Consider the following 22,275-nt stretch of genomic DNA (forward strand, 5'->3'; position numbering starts at 1 on the left):
GGAGGTGATAAAGCAATAATGTCTATATTAGCCTGCGTGGGCTGCTATAACACAATTTCATAGACCAGCGAGCTTAAACAACAGAAATACATTATTTTTCACCATTCTGGAGACTGTAACTCCAAGATCAAGGTGTTGTCAGGGTGGGTTTCTGGTGAGACTTTTCCTGATTTGTAGATGGCTGCCTCCTTTCTATGTGCTTACATGGCCTATTCTCTGTGCGCATGTGGAGAGAGAGAGAGACTAGTGTCATCTTATAAGGACCAGTCCTATCAGATTGTGACCTAATTTAACCTTAATTATCTCCCTAAAGACCCTATCTCTAAATAACAGTCACATGAGCCATTAAGGCTTCAACATATAAATTTAGGGGGAACATAATTCAGACCAAAATAGTGTTCACTGTAGTTCTTACAAATTGTCTTTGAGGGTGAAGTGATTGTCCTCTTGGAGGAGAGAAGAGAAGCCGGACGATCAGCTCTAATGCGTCTTTTGGAGCAAAAATTAATGTAAGACCCGGTTGAGGGCCATATATAAGGCCATATATCTGAGGGTCATGTAAGACTCTGATTGAGGGCCAGCTGAGTGTCAGTCATTCATGATCTCATTTGACTCTTGCACAATCCTGTCACAAGAGAAGATTGAAGTTTGCAGATGTTATGATCAAACAGATAGTAAGAGGTCAAGAAAGCATTCAAACTCTAATTTATAAGCTCACACTACCATATCACTGGAGGGGACTTGAACTTGAAACCTTGCTGCATTCCAAGGACTATGTCTTTAAATTTGGAGTTTGCAAGAAGACTGCTTGGCATGTCCATTTGGGGGCCCAGGACGGTCTCTGAATAGGGAAGTGATGTCATCAGTGTTATGCTTTAGGGAGATAATTGGTCATGTGGGTGGGAGTTGACTGGAGATCATCTAGAAGCCTGTCTCACTGGTCCTGTTGAGAGATAATGGCAGCCAGTGCAGGACAATACAAAAAGTGCTAGAGTTCCATGACATGGTGAAGACAGACTCAGGTTTTGGTAAATGAATGCAGGTCACGGGGTAAAGGGAAGGAGTCCAGGATGAGGCCAAGGTGAGTGACTGGGACAATAGCAGCACCCTTGACAGAAATGAACCTGAGTCCAGAGCACACTGATACCCCCAAAGCTCTCCTGGCCCTCATTCCATCAGGTGGTAAGGAGGTATCCCAGGAAAGCTTAAAACTGCTAAAAGTCCAGTATCCCCATTTGAGGAGATGCTGGAGAGAACTTCTTGAACTTAAGGTTTAATCTAATGCAGTTAATCATTACTGATAATTATGCCCTTAATAGTACAACATTAGGCTTAATCATTTATCAAATGTGAGATGATAAATGAAACGATAATGGGTCAGGACAGGCAGGCTGCAGGCAGAAGGGGATTTTGATTAAAAGTGGGCTGTTATTCCCATCAAGCTTCGAGGAAAAAAAGGTGATGTCTCTAAAGAGCCTGCTTTCCTCCTGGCTTCTCCTCCTCCTCCTTCTTTCAACTCACAAAGCATTTTAATGTTTATGTTATAAGGAGGACAAGATGCAGTCTAGGGCAATAGAAGAACTTCTCACACCGTGAGAATTCCACTTACAGGTGGAAGCAATGGTCATTTACTTCTTTATGCAAAGTTTACTGGGTCCTATTCTTTCAACAAGACGAGCATGCCTATGTTGTACACCATTTTAAAGTACAGATAACAAAAGATTAAAATTCATAAGTGGCAATAATTAAAGTATACAGTTTTCCCTTCTTAATGAATGGTGTCCTCCCAAGTTACCTAAGTCCCGAATCTAAGAGTTACCCCTGACCACTCTTTCCCTCATTTCCCATATCTGACCCAATAACAAGGTCTGCTAACTTTGTTTCTGAAACAGACCCCACTCTCTATGCCTGTCATTGTTTGGACAGCACCGCCCAAGACCAAGCCGCCATCCTCTCTCATCCAGATGCAGCAGTAGAGCCCTACTTGTGTCTCTGTTTTCTTCCTTTCTTCCCTAACACTACTCTCTATACAGGGACAGCAAATTAGATCCTGTCCCTCCTCTGCTTGAAACTCTCCAGTGGCTTCCTATCACACTTGGAATAAAATCCACACTTCCTGTCCTGGTTTGCTAGTACCTATGTTATATTAGGTTGGTGCAAAAGAAATTGCGGTTTTAAACCAGAATTACTGTTGCACCAACTGAATATATCCCAGCCCAGCTTTCCAGCCTCATCTCACACCATCCTCCTTCTTTCCTACCATGCTCCAGCCACTGTGGCCTTCTATCTGCTTCTCAACCACGATGACCTTCCAGTGTGTGTGTGTGTGTGTGTGTGTGTGTGTGTGTGTTTGCTTTGCTGGAATGCTTTTGCTGGAATGCTTTTCCCACTCCTACAGAGGGAACTTCCCCCAACCTCCAATCTAAAGTAGTCACTCTACTGTGTTTCCCCGAAAATAAGACCTAGCTGGACAATCAGCTCTAATGCATCTTTTGGAGCAAAAATTAATATAAGACCTGGTCTTATTTTACTATAATATAAGACCGGGTCTTACAGAAGATAATATAACAGAATACCGGGTCTTATATTAATTTTTGCTCCAAAAGACACATTGGAGTTGATTGTCTGGCTAGGTCTTATTTTCTGGGAAACACGGTATCACACCTCTATTTTCTTCATAGCACTTACCACTCTTGGATCATTTTTCTTTCTTCTTTTTTTTTTGTTCATTTATTTATGTTTCCTCTGTTAGAATATAAGACACTGGGAATCCCCAGTGTCTAAAACAGTGTTTGACTTATTGACTAGGTGCTAAGGTTAATATTTGTTGAACGAATGAATAAAAGCACTTACACAACTGTTTCCTCATTATTCCGGGACCTCCTTTCAGCCCTGCATTCAGGGATCTCCCTGTCCTCTGACTTGGCACTAAGCACCCACTGCCTTGTATTGGGGGTAGCGTCCGGTAGTGTTAGGAGAGTTTCTTAACCTGTCTTTTGGGAAATAAGTGTTTTGTTCCAGATTTGGACCATCTTAGGGACATTAGATAAAAAACTCTAAGTCCTCTCCCACCCCCATCCACCGGACAAGAATGAAGATAATTATACTAGTTTGATATTTATCAAATACTGCTATGCCTTCTCCTCCTGGGTATAAAAGGACTCTAGAACTTTCTCGAGTTCTCTTGGATCTCAGATGCATTTGGGTTGATGGCATAGTATCATGACTGGTGAGTGCAAGATCCCTTTCTTGTTTCACCTGATATTTCCCCCTTCACCTTCCATTCACAATCCCATTCTCCTTTCCTGTTCTAGGTTTCTACTCTTGAGTATTTAATACGTTTTTCCAATCTGTCTTCTAGCCTATGTATTGAGACATATGTATATCCTTGAAAAATGCCCTGTTTTGTGCATGAGTCTGTGGGGTCTCTGGGACCTTTGTAAAAACAAACGATCTCAAATTAGAGAATTATTATTATTATTATTATTATTATTATCTCTTATTACTTGGGAGCACATGGCATCACAGAATTTAACAGCTAGGAGTCACTTGGAAATCATTGGCTCTGCCGCCTGGCTTCTCTGACAAGTGACAGGACTGAGGCCCAGAGGCTTCTGTGTAAATGGTTCCTTTATCAAACTGTCCCCATGTACTGAGAGCCTGTGTTAATCAAGGTCCCGAGCCAGCAAGCCAGGAGTGCTGAGGACATAAAGCCAAATGGCATAGGCCCTGCTCCTGAACCCACAGCCTCATGGGAGACTTTTAGGAGCGTGGGGCAGGCTGTGGGGCTTCCCAGGTCTCTTCACTATTGAGCACTGGGCTTACAAAGGACTCACAGATGCTCTGATCTGGGGATACCTCCTTCTGTCCCTCCCCTAATTTTTCCCTTTTCATCTTCACTATTATTACCCACACCTGCCTTCTGAACCAGCAGTCCCAACAGACTCCTGCACGGTCAAGTTCCTGGCCTGCTCTGCCCTTTCTTGCCCTTCTCTTGGATGACATATCCCTCCTCTCTGTAGCCCTTACGTGTCCTGGTGGAGCATAGAGTCCTCACCCTCCTTTATCTTTGTGTTTCCAGATCGGAGCTTCTCTCTTCGCCAGTAACATTGGAAGTGGCCACTTTGTGGGGCTGGCGGGGACCGGAGCAGCGGCAGGCATCGCCACTGGGGGCTTTGAATGGAACGTGAGTAACACCACAGACTGTGTTCTGGAGCTTGAAGGAACGTTAGCAGTCAGCCAGTTCTATCTGTGCTCCAAGGTGCTCTAAGTCTTAGGGAACCTCTCAGGGCCACCCACGATGAGATGAAGGAGGGACACAGTTTCAGGAGCCCCACGGTCCTGCTCCCCTTTCATCAGAGTAGCATGAGAAAACCACTGACATGACAGCAACAGTGTTTTTTCCTTCTGTTAAAATGCCCAGCCCTCAGGTACCCTTTCAGCCATATTGGAGGTCTGGAAATGCTTACCACCAGAATTCCATTATTATTATTATTATTATCATTTTTGTAAAGGTCTCTAAATAGTATTTTACTTCTTATAAATCAGGGAGGAAACAAAAGGAGTTGTAGAGTCGGTAGGCAGCTGGGTGTGGTCCCCTCCATGGTTTCCCAGCTGCCATTTCTGTGGGCCAGTCAGGCAGCAAATCCCCTCCAGGCTCTGATGGCCATCTGGGGAGTTGTCCTGAGAGCCCCAAAAGAAGATGCTAGGTGACTGTTGTGTAGCAGCCCAGGCCCCTGCAGGCAGCAGGAAGGGATAAGATAGCTCCTAGTTTGACTCTACCTCTTTTTTGGTTTCAGGCCCTGATTTTGGTGGTTGTCCTGGGCTGGGTGTTTGTCCCCATTTACATTAAGGCTGGGGTAAGTATCTGCTCTGTTATTCCCTTTCCTCCTGACAAATATTATACATACATGAGCTCGGTCCTCCTGGAAGGCGGAGGAGACTTTATGGGATACATGGCAGAGAAAGCCTGTGCTTTGGCTTCCTTTCCCAGGTTGTAAAGTTCCTGACTGCTCTTAGGGGTGTTAAACACATCCACCCGCCACAACTTGTCCGTCTAGGAAGCCCTCCCCAGCAATCTCACTCCATTCAGAGCCCTTTGAAGTATCACGTCCTCTCATGCTGGGTGTGTATTTACGAGGCACTGCTATGTATTTGCTCATGATACATAACTGTGTGCCTCTGCCCCTGGGCGGTAAGTAGCATGAGAAAAAGAACTGTATTTCCCCCTCATTTGCATATCTCAGCAGGTCTTTTTTTGCTGAGAATGCAGCTGGTGCTCAACTATCGAATACATGCTTGGTCTCTTGAAGACAGCTCTCTGACATTTTACCTAAGACACCTTTGGTGTCATCTCTCCAGTGAGCTATAATAAGTACCTACTATGTGGAAGTCTATTGAAAGGAATATGGAAGAAACACCGGGCAGACTCTGCATCTTCTGGAGGCTGTTGGTGACACAAGCCTGATCCCAGCAGACAGCAGGCTCAGGGTTGAGGGACTCAGACAGAGTGTGGCTGGAATTTTCAGAAAGAAAGTGGGAGAACAGTCGAGCAGGCCTGCAGCCGCAATCCTTGGCAAGGCCTGTGTGCAGAGCAGGGTGAAGCACACACCCAGCCTGCCCACCTTGTTTGGTGCACTGAAAAGAGGCTACCACTGTTATGATGTCTTGCTCACAGTAGGTGCTTTTCATAAGAATATCAATCTATCTATATATCCCCTCTTCCCACGGCAAAGATCTGCCTTCTTGGTTATGTCCAGTCATATGTTCATTAAAAAAATGTCTATTGGGTGCCTTCTGTGTCCTGGGATGATACCTCTGCAGTGGTAAAACATGCGGGATTGAGATGAGCAAATGGCTGGAGGGCAGCCACCTAATCACACTGCCAGCTTCTCTACCAATGAAGGTTAAGCCTTAATCACACCCCTGACACCGCAGGGGATACCACTGCTCTGCTTGCTCTGGGCTGTCTGTCACTGTGGCTGGTGGTGACCTCCCTGACATCCCATGCAGGTGGTGACAATGCCAGAGTACCTGAGGAAGCGATTTGGAGGCAAGCGAATCCAGATCTACCTCTCAATTCTGTCCCTGTTGCTCTACATTTTCACCAAGATCTCGGTGAGTCCACTGCCTGGCGAGGCTGGGGCCTGGCTGTCTCACAACCTGCCTGCTCTCGCACCTCGGCACATGCTGGCCCTCCAAGGGGCAGTGTTATGTGTCCATGAACTTGGTTCCTTAAGTCTTCTTGCTCCGTAGGGTAAAGTCCTGTTTCATGCATCGAGGAGCCAGCCCATGGAATTCCTTATCCTCCATTGTGAGGGAGGTTGAAAACATAAACAAGCCCAAAAATGTTCAGAGAAAGCTGTTCTTAATAGATCAAAAGGGATTTCAGGATGTCTGACGGCTGGTGCCAGACTTAGAGGTAGCGGTGGGCGTTTGTGCCATCAGGGTCAGATTCTGCTTCCAGGTGACATTTCTGATGGACTTAAACTTGAGCAGTCAGTTCTCCCTTTTTCTTTATGGACAGGGAAATGAAAAACCCGGGCATGGAAAATACTTGCTCAGGATCCTGAATCAGGAATAGAACCTAGACCTCTGGCTCCAGCTCACTGCCCTTTTTGCTGCACGAGACTTCTTGTATTCGCTTGGAATCTACTCCATGGGTTTTTGGTCTCTAACCTTCTGGGGAATTCCCACTCTCTCTGAACCTAACCACTGGGGTTGCTCCTGTCTACCATTTAGCCTGTTTCCCTGCCAACCTGAAGCTGCAGGCCCCAATTTGTAATTCTGGGATTTCTCAGAGATTGGCTGGCCATTGGGGTGTATTTGAGAGCTGTGCAGAGCTCTGGGCTGACCCACTGGAGCAAGTCTTGTATTCCTTCTTCACTTTTCCTTCCTTAAAAGTGTGCACGTCAACTCTTTTTGATGGTAAAACAAAGCAAAGCAGAAGAGCCAGGAGACCGCTGACGTTCTGAGATAGTTGCCCGTACAGCCCAAAAGATGACAGGGAGAAAAAATTTGCTTATAGGTTTTGCTTGGCTTTTTTTTTTTAATCCCCAAGGTGATTGTCAGTCTAATAAAGGCTAAAGCAACAGTGAAAAAAAAGAAAAAAGAAGGAAAAACAATGTGAATGATAACGCATAACAGAAAGAAAATAGGATCTTGTTAAGAAAACTACGTAGGAGAATAATTGGAAGAAGTATGGGGTTGTGGAGGAATCTGGTCTCCAGGTGAACCACTGCTTACCAGGTGACCTGGGGCAAAGGGCATATTGCTTTACCTCTCCAGAGCTTAGCTTTGTCATGGGTAAGATGGGGATAAGAATTGCTGCCTTGTCTACCTCACCGGGTGGTAGTGAGGATCAAGTAGATTTATTTGGAAACCTGAAGTGTCATTGGAATGTAAGAAGAGATGGTGATGAACATGAGAACACTTTACAGTCTCTGTGAGAAGCCCCCTGGTTGCTTTCACACCCTGACCTAGCTAGCGAAGAAGGTTATACATTTTGGATGCTAGACCCTTGTCAGAGATACGATTTGCAAATATGTTCTCTCATTCTGTAGGTTGTCTTTTCACTTTCTTGTTAGTGTCCTTTGAGGCACAAAAGTATTAAATCTTGATGAAGTTCAATTTTTCTTTTTTTTTTTTTCATTTGTTGCTCATACTTTTGGTGTTATTTCTAAGAATCCACTGCCAAATCCAAGGGCAGGGAGAGAAGTGGCATTTTCTGAGATCACACCGCCTTAGCCAGCAGCTACAAAACGCTCACTGCTCTATCGGGTTATCTCATTGGCTGTGGTCAGTTTTCCTCCTTTTTTCTTGTCTTTATCCACCCAGCACCAAAGGTGAGATTGGACCAATATCAGCATCTTGCAAAAGATCTGCCCTGGCAGAAATTTGAGTCAGGTTAGCTCTGATTTGAGCCTTCTGCTCTTCCTAGGTAGGGTGCTGAAAAATAGCTGCTTGTACTTTTGTTTTCCTGCTCACTTAAAGCTGACACAACAATATCAAATAACATTTGCAATTTTTTTTATTTTGGAGAATTTCAGACACACACAAGAGACAGAAGAGCAGAACAAGCACTCGTGGACCTAATATTCATCACTCTGCTTTAATAATGATCAACATTTTGCCATTCTTCGTACATCTATCCCCTTCCACAATTTTTTCCCAGCAGTATTTTAAACCAAATCCCAGACATCATATCAGTTCACTGCAAATTCTTCAGAATGCACCTTTTTTTTAAATTTATTTTTTATTTATTATTATTATTATTATTATTATTATTATTATTATTATTATTTTGAACAGGACTTTATTGGGGAACAGTGTGTACTTTCAGGCCTTTTTTCCAAGTCAAGTTGTTGTCCTTTCAATCTTAGTTGTGGAGGGCGCAGCTCAGCTTCAGGTCCAGTTGCCATTTTCTAGTTGCAGGGGGCACAGCCCACCATTCCTTGAGGGAGTCGAAACCAGCAACCTTGTGGTAGAGAGCCCACTGGCCCATGTGGGAATCGAACCGGCAGCCTTCGGAGTTAGGAGCACGGAGCTCCAGCCACCGGCCCGGCCCTGAGAATGCACCTTTTGCATTTAAAAACCTTAACTATTGTGCAATTATCACAACAAAATTTTGTAATTTCGTAACTTGGGTAATTTAATAGGGTTAGAATATCTGGTCCATGTCCAGATATTCCTGATTATCTCAAAAATGTCTTCTTACTGTTGATTTATTTGAGTCAGGATCCAAATGAGGTGTATACATTGTATTTAATTGTGTTTTCTTTAAAGGAAATTATATATATATATATATATATATATACATATATATATATATATATATATATATATATATACACATATATATATATAAATAAATCTTTAGCCTATCACAATTATTTTTCCTTTTATATTATTACTTTCCAGTCCTGGCCAAAATGCACAATTTTTTCTTTTTTAAATTGGGTTGTCTTCTTTGCTGTTGAGTATTTTTTTTTTAATTTATTGGGGTTACATGTGTTAGTAAATTACATAATTTCAGGTGTACAATTCTGTATTACATCATCTATAAATCCCATTGTGTGTTCACCACCCAGAGTCAGTTCTCCTTCCATCACCATATATTTGATCCCCCTTACCCTCATCTACCAGCCCTCTCCCTCCTTACCCTCTGGTAACCACTAAACTATTGTCTGTGTCTATGAGTTTTTGTTTCTCATTTGTTTATCTTGTTCGTTTGTTGTTTTTGGTTTGTATACCACATATCAGTGAAATCATATGGTTCTCTGCTTTTTCTGTCTGACTTATTGTGCTTAGCCTCATACTCTCAAGATCCATCCATGTTGTCACAAATGTTCCTATATCATCTTTTCTTACCGCCGAATAGTATTCCATTGTGTATATATGAGTATTTTAAAAAAATATTATGGATAATAGACCCTGATCAGATATATGATTTGCAAATATTTTCTCCCATTCTGTAGATTGTCTTTTTACTTTCTAGATGGTATCCTTTGGTGCACAAAAGTTTTAAATCTTGAAGTTCATTTTATCTTTTGTTGCTCATGCTTTTGTTGTAATTGAATTCATTGATTCGGTGACACGAAAGAATCCACTGCTAAAACCAAGGTCATAAAGATTGACTCCTACATTTGCTCCTAAGAGTTTTATAGTCTTAGCTCTTTTATTTAGGTCTTTGATCATTTTGAGTTAATTTTTGTGTATGATGTGAGATAGGGGTCCAACTCCATTCTTTGACATGTGGATGTTCAGTTCTCCCAGCACCATTTGAGGAAGAGACTATCATTTCCCCACTGAACAGTTTTGCACATATGTGTTTTACACAACTCAATGAAAACCCAATGTTCTCACCCAGTGGGCCGATAGGACTTTGTCTTGGAGTCAGGACTAACGCCCAGGATTATTGCTCCCTCCCTGTCCAGTTCCTGGTTTAAATTGCTACTGCCCCTCTGGTGCCTTCATTCTTTCTCTGCCAATATGATGCTTCCACCTCCTTCACTTTCTCCTCCCCTTTCTCAGGGTTCGTTTTAGTTACAAGGTGAAAACCCTGGGTTTTACAGCCCTGCTTCATTAGAGATCAGTGTGCAGAGCCTGCACTGGGAAGTGCTGGGAGTGGTGGAGAAATCAGTTTTCCTGAGGGAAGAAAGAGGAGAAAAAGGAATGTAAGCCTGGAGGGTGCCGAGGTCATCCTGGAATTGCGGGAAATTCGTGAGAGAATGGCTCCTTGGTTCAGCTTGTGAGGTGGCACCTGTGTAATGATATGTAGAAGATGGAATTCAGACTCCCCTTTTTGGAAGCAAGACTTCTCCAAGTCCAGAGTTCAAGCAGGTGAAAGTCTGTTGACTACAGTTGCCATGGAAAGGGCACTTTTTGCCCTCAAAACTGGTGTAGGGGTAGTCACATAAATAAACGAAGTGTCCAACCTCACTCCCTGCCTTCCTAATCACCTCACCTATTGGTCAGGTTACTGATTAAACCTCCCTGGACTTGGGAGCTCCCAGGTAGCTGAGGGACAGCTTCCCTCAGCTCAGGTCCGGATGGAGCCCATCCTCCAGGAGCCAGCTTTTCCTGAATTTTGTTTTTAAATAATACTTGGTGTAGGCTGCTCCCTCTCTGTGTGATTTCTGGGGCTCCTTACTGGAGGCCTTGCCCAGTGTCCTACCTGCTCCCCCTGCTTCCCAGAGCCAACAATCCCTTGAATAATGCACAAGAAGGATGATAGCTGCCCTTGGTTCAGTGCCAGTCTCTACTTGGTCTCCAATAGGGGCTTTATTTATTCTATCTCCAGTTCTCATAATAGTACTGCACAGTAGATATTTTAATTTTATTTTCCACTTCTTGGAAGAAGAGACTGAGTCTCAAAGAAGTTAGGTAATTTGTCCCAAATCACACAGCTGGTGTATTGCAAAGCCAGGTTTGAAACCCGGGTGTCTCTTGTCCCAAAGTCTGTGTTCTCCTCACAATTCTGCTCTGTGCTTGGATGGAATGAAGGCGCAGGATGACAGAGTGGGATAGATCATCTAGTCCTATGTCCTACGCTCTCATTTTAGAGATGGGGAAACTGAGGTCCATATTGGGGGAGGGACTTTCGGGGTTAAACAGTAGCAGAACTAGGATGAGAAGCAGGGTCTCTGACAGAATCCAAGCCTTTGGACATTATGTGCCACTCCTCCCACCCCCTCCACCCCCACCCTTGACTTCTAAGTCTTTCAGTCTTTAGTAGAGAGTAGATCAAAATTCAAGGCCTTGGGGAAAATTTAGATAGCCAGTTAAAGGACCTTACAATATGAATGCATTGCTGAGAGTGGGACTTGAGAGGACTATGAGCAGAAAACATCAGCTGCACACTGGGTATATGAAGGATCTGATAGTGGGACATCTAGGTAGCAGGGAAGGACAGAGAAGGGTCAGACAGACAAGGCTTTGTCTTTATAAATTTGGCTGACTTCAGGTTCACCATGGGTCATATATAGAGCATGAAATCTTTAAAAGATTTACCTGCCAGGAGCTCACATTAAGATACACATGAGTTCAGGGTTCATGGACAAAAGAAAAGACTTGTTAGTTACCAAAGTAAGGAAGTCAGGTATTTACATTACACACAAGGATTAATCAATTTTGTTGTATGTGTGGAGAGGCATGGGAAATTTATGATGGGTGAGAAGAGTGGCCTTGTGAGATCCAGGTCCAGACAGGGAGCAACCAGGGATGTGCTAGGAAGGCTTGGGGGGATGTGGGGATCCAGCGGGTATGTAATTAATGGGAGAGAAAACTGAAATGCATTTCAAGTGCAGGGCCCAGATGTGACCCAGGCCATTAGGCAGTGGTGGTATGGGGTCGTGACTATGGCTGCCAACTTGTGGCCAAGTCCTTTTGAGCTCTGAGACTCCGACTTGATTATTCCTCCTTGTACTCCTCTGAATTTTATTGACTCCACTTGAGCACCCTGCCTTATCGTGTTCTGAGAAGCATTCTGATCTGTAAAATTTCCTAGTGTCATGTATCTTATTCAAATGTGCATAACCATGAGATAAAGCCTAAGAGTTTATGAATTACACATGATGACCAAATGTCCCTGTTTACGTTTCCTAGGGCTATTATCACAGATCATAACTGCAATAAACTTTTACAGCAACTTCATTGTGCATTTTACATCCTTAGGTGAAAATAAGAGATGTGGCTTCTGCTTAAAGTTTGAATGCTCAACTCTTCGGCTATTCACTTTCATAAATGAAAAGAGAAACTTGAGCAATGGGGCTCTCCATTTCAACCTCATTGCCAGGGAGGATTTATTGGGTGCTCAAATACAACTAAGACCAGAATGGGCAACAAACACACACATATAAAATTATAGGATCTCAAAGCATCAGAGTTGACACAAATCAACCTACCCAAGGCTCTCAGTCAGAGACTCCATTACTTTAAGAAGTTTCCAACTGGGTCTGTATTTTTATTGTTCCCCATGAGTCCCATGGATATTGTTCATCCAAACTTTCAAAATGATGGGAACAAAGCTCTTGGCTAAATCCAACTTCCTATTTTTGTAAATAAAGTTTTATTGGAACACAGCTATGCCCATTTGTTGATATATTGTCTATGGCTGCTTTCATGCTTCAAAGGAATAGTTAAGTAGGTTGGAAGGAGACTATATGGTTTGCAAAGCCTAAAGCATTTATCATCTGATCCTTTATGGAAAAAGTTTGCTGACTCCTGGTCTAGAGAACCGTAATTTTCTAATCCACTTCAAGTTAGTTTTGCTTAGAATCATTGGGGAAATTTCCTCCCTCCCTCTCTCCCTTCTTTGCTTCCTTCCTTCCTTCCTTCCTTCCTTCCTTCCTTCCTTCCTTCCTTCCTTCCTTCCTTCCTTCCTCATTTTTCTTTATTAAAGGCTAATAGTTTAGAGAAGGAACAATCTGGGATGAGTTGTGAAACAAATAGTCTCATAGGATTATAGGAAAGTACTTTTATATCAAAGCTGGTGGTATATTCCCTATTCAGTCCCCTGTTTTTATAAATAAAAAAATGACTATCAACTTTAATTGAAAAATAAAAAATAAAGAGGAAGAAAAGTAATGACATGCTTCAAACATACAGAAAAGTACAAAGAATACTATAGCATATGCCATCATCTAGATTCCATAGATCTAAACAGTTCACCATTTAAAAACACTTTTTTTTTTTATTGGGGAATTTTGGGGAACAGTGTGTTTCTCCAGGGCCCATCAGCTCCAAGTCATTGTCCTTCAATCTAGTTGTGGAGGGCGCAGCTCACTGGCCCCTGTGGGAATTGAACCGACGACCTTGGTGTTATGAGCACAGCTCTCTAACCAACTGAGCCAACCGGCCACTTCAAGTTCACCATTTTTTTAAAAAAGAAATAAAATATTATAGACGTGACCAAAGGCTTATCTGTACCCCTCTTGACCTATTTCCTTCCTTTAAAAGGTAAACACTGTCTTGAACTTGGTACGTATTCTGCTGGTCTATGTTTTTTATAGTTTCACTACATATATATGTATATCCTTATGTCCATAAGGAATATATTGTGTTTTAAAATTTCTGCTTCCCCACCTTTGAAACTGTAAAAATCAAAAAGTAACAATGGTATTGAAGAAAATCTGGAGGGAAAAGCACCCAGAATTCTGTAACTCTAGTACTTTTTCATATTGTGGCCTTGCCTGTATGGTGTGCATACTTTTACAGAGTTGTGATCAGAATATCATACAATTTTGTGGTCTTTCCCCCCACTCTTTGCATCAAACTGTAAACATTTTTCCATGTTTTTATCTTCATAATTATTTTTTAGGGGCTATGGAACATACTGTGTTTCCCTGAAAATAACACCTAGCTAGACCATCAGCTCTAATGCATCTTTTGGAGCAAAAATTAATATAAGACCTGGTCTTATTTTAGTATAATACAAGACAGAGTATATAATATAATATAATATAATATAATATAATATAATATAATATAATATAATATAATATAATATAATACAATACAACATAATACCAGGTCTTATATTAATTTTTGCTCTAAAAGATGCATTAGAGCTGATGGTCAGGCTATGTCTTATTTTCGGGGAAACACGGTACTTGTTTATGTATAATTTTCAGCAAGCTGTTTAAAAACTCTGGGAGACAAAAACCTCTCAATGATGGTTACCTTTGGGCTAAGTGATGGAATTGGGGCCACTTGCATTTCTCAATGTATAACTTTCTGTGCTGTTTATTGTTAAACTACACACATAATTATTTTATTATTTTTTTAAGTAATAAAAGACCTTGCTCTCTGCAGAAAATATCCCAGAAAGGAGGACCCTTACCTTTCAATATTGTAGGAAGGTCATTAAACTTGGAGACAGAAGGGAGGGACTAGCCCTTGAGCAAGTCCTTGGCTTTGTTTCTCTCATCTGAAAAGTGGAGCCAATTTCCCTGTCCCATCACCTTGTTTTGAGGATCCAAACAATGCATGTGTCAGAACGTGCTGGATGTGGAGAAACAAAATACACTAGTGAAGCAGGATCAAGTTCGGGCACATAGGAGATTTAAAGACTAATGTCAGAGTACTTAGACTAACATGAGCGTGGCTGTGGTATCCTCAGGCACTCCTGTTGGCTTTTGGGGTCCCAAAGGTAGAAACAATTCATCCCTGAAGTTAGGAGTGACTCATGGGGGGAAGAATTTGTCCTAGGTTACTTCTATCCATGAGGGAGGTTTTCTTACACTTCTTTATCTGCCCTGTTAGCTGGAAATAGAGTATTATAAAAACTAGATTTCCATTAGCCCAACACTTCCCATAAATGTTTATAGACTTTGCTTATAGCATTATCTTAGGAGTTGTGTGTTACTTATTTGTGACTAATAACAGCCAGGCAAATATTAATGAGGGTATCATAGTCTACTGTGACATGTTGTCATAAAGCATTACAAATTAACCACTCTGAAAAGTAAAGCAACCAAGGGCATTTTACGGGCAGTGGCAGCCTTGGAATATACATACATACATTTGCTCACTTATGCTTATTAGCTAATCTACTGAATCAAAAATGTGCATACTTAACAGCATTCCATTGTAATCAACAAATGGGGCCCTTCAACTGAAATAACTTTATGTGACTTTTTAGAGGCATGGGAGGGGAGGGACGGGCAATAGGATTACTCATCCGTCACAGTTCCAAGTAACCCAGTGTGCAGAGTCAGGAAGGAGTGGCCATTTCACCCTTAGTCAGGCTAAGGTGCAGTTGGGGACTCTGTCTTCCTTGGCTGCTGCAGAGGGCAAAGTGGAACAGGTCCACAATATGGGAGGGAAATGCTTTCCTCAACAGTAGAACTTTCCCACCTCCAGCCGCTGAGAATCACAAGCCCCACTTTATAGTTGGGAACACTGAGTCATGGAGAGGCGAAATGTTTTATCCAGTCCCTCACTCAGGCCTAGAATGGCAGCACTGCGGTTAAAACCCAGGTCCTCTCACCACCAGCCCTGGGGGTGGCGTGGGGTATCTTTTTAAGTCATTACCTCTCTCCCCACATCTGGTTCTGCCTCTTCTCTCCCACCAGAAAGACTATGGTATTAGGTCCCCTGGGGCTAAAGAATCTGTAGGGGAGCCAAGGCACAGGGTCCTCAGGAGGCCCATCTTAGGGGAGGGTGTCATGCATTAGCACATAAGCTTGGAGTTGGTGTGAAACAGGCTCTCTGCCAACGAAGAGGCAGAAAATGGGAGATTTGGTTGGTGGGGATCCGAGTCACGGAAGGGCACTAAGAGCTGTAAGGAGGCAGAGAGGGGAAGATAAGAATAGAGGATAAGAATAGAGGAGCTGCAAGGGCACCAGTCCCCAGGGCTCTGACTGGGTGGCCTTTACATGCCCTGAAATGTATTCGGTTTTATGCAATAAAACAGCTCATGCATTGCATCTAGGGGAAGGCTAATTTCTTTCCTATGGAGAGATTTGAAAACAAAAGATTCGCCATGATCATCCCTTAATCCTACCCTTCCTGGTAGTAGCGTTTTGTTTTTTTTTTTTTGGAGAAGCCCTGAAAATTCATTTTGGGGGACTCCAGCGCCCTCTGTTGGTTTAAATTAGCAACGGCACCATCCAGTCAGGTAGCCTTCTTTGTGGGGCTCAACGAAGTAGGGAAGGGAAAAAGAATTGCATGAAGAACTGGTGAATTCAGGGGTGAAGGGAGAATAATTCTCCCTCAAGTTGCATGAGCTAATTTACACCAAACCACCTAACACCCAGCCTGCCATGCAAGGGGTTCTTGGTCATGTTCTGGTTGCGTTACGTCAAGATGGACTTCTCCTGGGCGGGGAGATAAAGTTATGATGTAAAAGTTTCTCTCCACTTTCGGGTGGGGCTGGGGCTTCCCTCCCATGGGACTCTCCAGCACTCAAACTTGCTTTTGGGAATAGATCTGATAAACCTTTGCACACCGAAGTGTGAACAGTTTAAGCAGCAGTCCATTGATGGGTTTGGAGGAACCTCAGGGTATTCGTCGTTGTGCGTTGGGAAGCAGAGTCCCATAGGTAAATAAGTTTGTGAAGGGCCGTTTACCATGCTCCCCTCCTGGAGATTTGCTGTACACGCTGTATAGTAAAGGCTCAGAGAGGTTGTTTGGTAAAGAAACTGCCTTAACTTTGTTTCATTCAGTGTTTCACCGCCTCTTGGACCACAGGCTCCTTTTCTTTTTATAGAATATCTATTTTTCTCTTAAATAAAGGTTATTGGGAAGCTTAGAAATAGAGCATGACTCTCAGGTATTTGTATCCTTCTATTTTTGATTTTTATTTTATTGTGAGAAGCACACTTAGCATGCGATCTATCCTCTTGACAAATTTTAAGCGTACAATACCACATTATTATTATTGATTTACAGGGACCATGTCGTGTGGCCGATCTCTAGAGCTTGTTCATCTTAATTAACTGAAACTTTATGCCTATTGATTGATAACTCCCTGTCTCCCCATCCTCTCCAGCCCCTGGCAACCACCATTCCAGTCTTTGATTTTATGAGCTTGACTATTTTAGAAGCCTCATATTTGTGGAATTGGGTAGTACTTATCTTTCATGTTCTGGGGTTAAAACTATAAATCTCTAATTGTGGTATTTCAGCCAAAGGACAAAGAGGTGTGGGCCAACATTGGGCCCTAAAAAATCATAGGCATAGACACTACATACAACGGAGATGGCTGCTGCTAACCTCTTTAAGTTTGTCTCCCTGGACTGCAGCCCATGTGCCAGCTGGCCTCTGCCACCCCTAGTTCACCTCTCCTCTCCTTCCAGGCAGACATCTTCTCTGGGGCCATATTCATCAACTTGGCCTTGGGCCTGGATCTGTACCTGGCCATCTTTCTCTTATTGGCGATAACTGGCATTTACACAATCACGGGTGAGTCCATTCAGATGACTTGGCTCAAGTCCATTCAGATGGTTAGGCTCTTGGAAAGAATGAAAGGAAGTAGGAGACATGGCTTCTCCTCTCGAGGAAGAGAGGTACACCCAGGAAATAGTTTGAAGATGGGGTATTTGCTTGGTCCCAACTCACAGACCCTAACAAGTTATATAGGTGGCCCCAGAAAACTCCAGTGTTGGCTGGAATAGTCAGGACAGCTTCTTTCTGGAGGTGGGGCAGGGCTTGGCCTGTCAGACTGTGAGAGAGAGAACTTGGCTGAGTGGAAAGAATCAGGAAGAGTGTGCCGGGTGCAGGGACAGGTGAGAGCAAGAAATGGAGGTAGAAACGGGCATGGCATGGGGTGAGCAGCAGGTGTACTTGGCTGGAGGACAGTGGTCAATATGAGGTAGTTGGGGGTGTGTGTGTGGGGGTGATAAGGCCTGATAATTCAAACAAGGTCACAGGACAGGGCCTGGGAATCCAGACAGAGGTCTTGGATTTGATGTGACAGGCACTGGAAGGCACTGTGGGGAGAAAGGGAGAGAGTGACGCATACAAAGAGATTTTAGAGGAAGACTCAAGAGATGGCTGGAGAAGCTGGTGACACGAATAACAATTGGGGGCACATTTGCAGAGGTGGTACTCTGCCCCAGTTAGGGGGACCAGGATCAGTGATGGAACTTGCAGCTCAGCTGGAGCCCCATAGCTTTGGGGACAAGAAGTTACTTAGATGGTTTGAGAAAAGAGAGTCGACATACATGTAGCCTTTTGAAGTGTATTGACTTGGCAATGTCAGCAGACATCCTGTTGAGATGTCAGCTCTTTGCTCTTCCCTGCCTTCGTTTGTGGAAGATGCTTCTTCTTACCACAGAGAAGCCATCTCCTGGCTTAAAAGGATCACATCGAGCTCTTCCTCCTCAAATAGGGAGAAACAGTTTTCCTTTCCTCAAGGTCTTCCCAGCACTTCTGTGAACAGTGGTGGTGCTATCATGCTAGGTAGCAGACTGCTGTAACTGGATGAGGGGAAGGAAGGAAAGGCAGGCAGGTGACTGAGGGGTGTGCTCAGGTGTGCAGAGGGGGAGGGACAGCGGTGGAGACAGGAAGCGGGCTGACAGGTCCTCCTATGCGAAGTCAGTTGACTGTCTCCTTGTCTGCTTAGGGGGCCTGGCAGCTGTGATTTACACGGACACCTTGCAGACGGCGATCATGCTGGTGGGGTCTTTTATCCTGACTGGGTTCGGTAAGTGGGGCCTGGACAGGCTGAGGAGGTGAGGAGGCAAAGGTAGAGAGAGGCCCAGGGAGGGAAAAGCAAGTCCAGCATCTCTGTCCTTGACCTGCTCCAGCAGTGAGCTGGGCGCTCTCTGCCCTCCCCAGGAGAGTGGTCCAACCCAGATTGGCCATCACTACGGGTGTGCAGGGGGTGCCTTCCTCTGCCTTGGAGTTCTCAGGCTGGGCCTGGCCCAGACAACACCTGCATTCCCTGCTGTCCTCTAGATAGTCTGGGCCAGTGGTCCCCAGTGTGGGCCTCTGATGACATGATTTTCTCTCCACAGAGAAACTGGACAAAAAAAGGAATAAGGCTATATATCCAAGGCTAAATATATTCAAGTGTTGTGTCTTAAATTTCAGATTTTTGTCTTGTCTACATTTTGATGTTAAATGTCCTTTCTTTTATGAATTGATAATAATAAGTGATCATTTTCTTGAGTATGTTGTTATTTGACAAAATTAAAGAAAATCAATCCTTCTGTGTTATCCCCTCACCCCAATTTTTTGAAATTTTATTTTGTCTATGAAATTCTAAAGCTAAGACTAAAAACCTTAAGTCTAGAGGTACTTGTTAAGGGAGGATATAAAATACATTTTATTTTTAAGGGGGTCCATGCTCTGTGTGTCTTGTGAAACCTCATATCTGCTCTCTAGGCTCTATTTTCTAAGAGCTTCCATTCAGTTTTCCCCAGTGGTCCCTGAGGGTCTGCAGGGCAGAGGCTGAAATGACTTTTTCAAGGACACACAGTTAACAGGTGGCAGGGCTCCAGGCCCCTCACCCATTCTCTGTCCACCCCACCACACTACTGGGATCAGGGGTGGTATGGCCTAGTCTGTGTGTCCGGCTTCCCAAAGCCTGTTGCTGACAGCAGGGGTCGAAGGGAAAGACAGTTTTTGAACCTGGTTTGAAACCAAGGTCTTTGTTTTAGTGATTCAAATACCTTTCCTTTGTAAAGAGGTCTATGGTTGGAGTCCTTTCACAGGTTATTGCTTTGTATCCTCACTGTAGCCCCTGAGGGGTCTGGGTGGGGTTCATAAAGCCATCACATGGATGAGAAAGCCGAAGCCCAGAATGGGAAAGTGACTTGCCCGAGACCACACAGTGAGGGCTCTGGCTGTGGGTTGGGTCCTCTCAGTTTCTCAGGCATCCACAGGAGGAAACCGCTATGCGGAGTTGAGAGTTTCGGGATGTTGATTTTTGTTACCGATGTTTTCCAGCTTTTCACGAAGTGGGAGGCTATGAAGCCTTCATGGATAAGTACATGAAAGCCATTCCAACCGTGGTTTCTGATGGAAACATCACCATCAAGGAGGAATGCTACACCCCGAGGGATGACTCCTTCCACATCTTCCGAGATCCCCTCAAGGGAGACCTGCCATGGCCTGGGCTCATCTTCGGGCTGTCCATTCTTGCCCTGTGGTACTGGTGCACAGATCAGGTACCCACACTGCACGTATGGCGTGGCCAGGGTCTTCTCTGGGGCGCGACAGGAACTCCTGTCTGTGGCTTGCAGGGCTGGGAGAGATAGGGCAGGGCTCACGTGGTCTGGGGGTCACTGAGCCTTGGTGACAGAGGAGTGCCAGGCTGAAGATATGGGGGAGGGGAGCAGGAGTGGCCAGAAGGTGTGTGACAGCCTGCACCCCTCCCTCACGGGGCTTTCCCTGACAGGTCATTGTGCAGCGCTGCCTCTCAGCCAAAAACATGTCTCACGTGAAGGCTGGCTGTGTCATGTGTGGGTACCTGAAGCTGCTGCCCATGTTTCTCATGGTGATGCCGGGAATGATCAGCCGCATCCTGTACACAGGTAATGCCTTCTGCTGGGCCCAGTGGCCACTCTCTCCCCTTTTCCTGGCTCCGAGTCACTTCTAAAGCCCTGCAGCTCCCTGCTCCTTCCTTTCTGTGCCCTTGTTCCTTTCTTGCTACAATGACCAAGCATTATTGTTCTCCCTCTAGGGTGTGGGCAACCTGAGGTCACAGAACACGAGGAGTTGCCTTCTGGTTTCTTACGTTGACAATGGCTTTCTTTCCTTTTGCAAATTCTCTGAAGTCATGATATCCCTCCAGCTGTGGCTTCTCCCAGCTAATACTTGCTCACTTCTTGCTTAGTCTCACGCAGGGCCTTAATGTCAGAGGACCCGAGCCAGTCTCTAAATATCTGCTGCTATGAGCCCTGTTTCCTCGACAGTTTCCTTGAAGGAGCCCCGAGTCTTGCACTTTGCTCTCTAGGGTGACAGATTCTTACTTGGCCCTTTTGTGGCCACTCCAGCATTGCCAGTTGCAAGCAATTTTGGGATCAGCCATCATAGGTCAAAACTTTCATGGAATATAGAATGATGGCAAAAAAGAGGACACCACAGAGTGAAAGTTTGGTGAGCACTCTCTGCGATGAAGAAAAGACAGTCTCGGGGCGCTTGTTACCATTAGCTGCATGCTCCTAACAGTGCTCTCACACTCTTCTACAGGCTTGCCTATCATGAAATAAGTATACCTAACTGAATAGTTTGCATTATAATGGATATAACACACAAAAAATATTTGAGATGAATCAGTGCTGTAAGGGCAGCACTAAATGAGATACCTGTAGTAGGTACCTAATAAATGTTTGTCGATCTGAATTTTATAGAATTCTATAGAAGTTTCTAAATGTTTCTTCAAGTCTCTGGATCATGTCCTTTTCCCCTCCCAGACTACTTCCTTTCTATCTCTACTCCAGATTTTCCACATCTTGGAAGTAATACCCAACTGGGGAATTCCCTCAGTTGTCTGGGCATTCAACCCTACTTGGAAGAGCTGCTTAAGCCTCAAATAAGCCTCAAAATTAGGAGCCACAAGTCACTGTCACTTCAGGCAAACAAGACAATAGTTACTGCTGAGCTGCAGGATTTCTGGCTAAAGTCTAATTACGGTGCTCAACTCCCTTCCTACTCTGAGCATTTCTGGGCTTCCCGTTCCTCTGCCTAGGAACTGTCTTTCCTCTCCAGTCAAAGCTTGGGAATGGTCTGGACCAGTGCAGCCGGGGCATGGCATCGAAGGGTTCAGCCAGGAGCTGTACTCTTTGTGGAACCATTTCAGGGCCTTGGGCAGGAATGTCTCGTTTGAAGTCTTGTCTTAAGAAAATGAATCTTAAAATATTTCCCTGATGTCTGCTTGCTGACATGGCTCTTTATCTCTCCTCAGAAAAAATTGCCTGCGTCCTTCCCTCAGAATGTGAGAAATATTGCGGCACCAAGGTTGGCTGTACCAACATCGCCTACCCGACCCTGGTGGTGGAGCTCATGCCCAATGGTGAGAGTTGTCCCCACTGGCAGGGTCTTTCTTGTAGGGAAAGCTTCAGGTGTCCTCAGTTTTTGACCATGTCTTCCCTCAGTGGGAAGGAGACATACGACTTGGTGGGGGATTCTGAGATCTGGCACTTGTCCATTAGTCAGGCCTGGAAAGGGAATGATCTGAAATGCGTTAGGAAAAACACGACTTTTCCATGCTCATCTGGAAGGTCTTTCGTAGCTCTCCAACAGACATTAACAGGGTGGCTTGAACTAAGTGGAGTTTTACCTGGAGAATGAATTGACTTCTAGACTGTTTCAAGGAAAAACATG

The 22,275-nt window shown here is 44.1% G+C and overlaps 1 protein-coding gene across 3 annotated transcripts in view; it reads left to right on the plus strand.

The window, feature by feature from the left end:
* The window catches only part of SLC5A1 (solute carrier family 5 member 1), a 55,544-nt gene that overhangs the window by 20,521 nt on the left and 12,748 nt on the right, over positions 1 to 22,275 (plus strand). For all 3 annotated transcript variants that reach the window (XM_081037899.1, XM_081037901.1, XM_081037900.1), the window contains exons 3-10: positions 4,082 to 4,186; positions 4,800 to 4,859; positions 6,013 to 6,117; positions 17,301 to 17,406; positions 18,569 to 18,649; positions 19,897 to 20,117; positions 20,348 to 20,483; positions 21,857 to 21,964. In XM_081037899.1, the coding sequence (XP_080894025.1) occupies positions 4,082 to 4,186; positions 4,800 to 4,859; positions 6,013 to 6,117; positions 17,301 to 17,406; positions 18,569 to 18,649; positions 19,897 to 20,117; positions 20,348 to 20,483; positions 21,857 to 21,964 (922 nt within the window). The remainder of the gene's footprint in view (positions 1 to 4,081; positions 4,187 to 4,799; positions 4,860 to 6,012; positions 6,118 to 17,300; positions 17,407 to 18,568; positions 18,650 to 19,896; positions 20,118 to 20,347; positions 20,484 to 21,856; positions 21,965 to 22,275) is intronic.

Source organism: Rhinolophus hipposideros (genome assembly GCF_964194185.1).
Source record: "Rhinolophus hipposideros genome assembly, chromosome: 24".
Lineage (NCBI taxonomy): Eukaryota > Metazoa > Chordata > Mammalia > Chiroptera > Rhinolophidae > Rhinolophus > Rhinolophus hipposideros.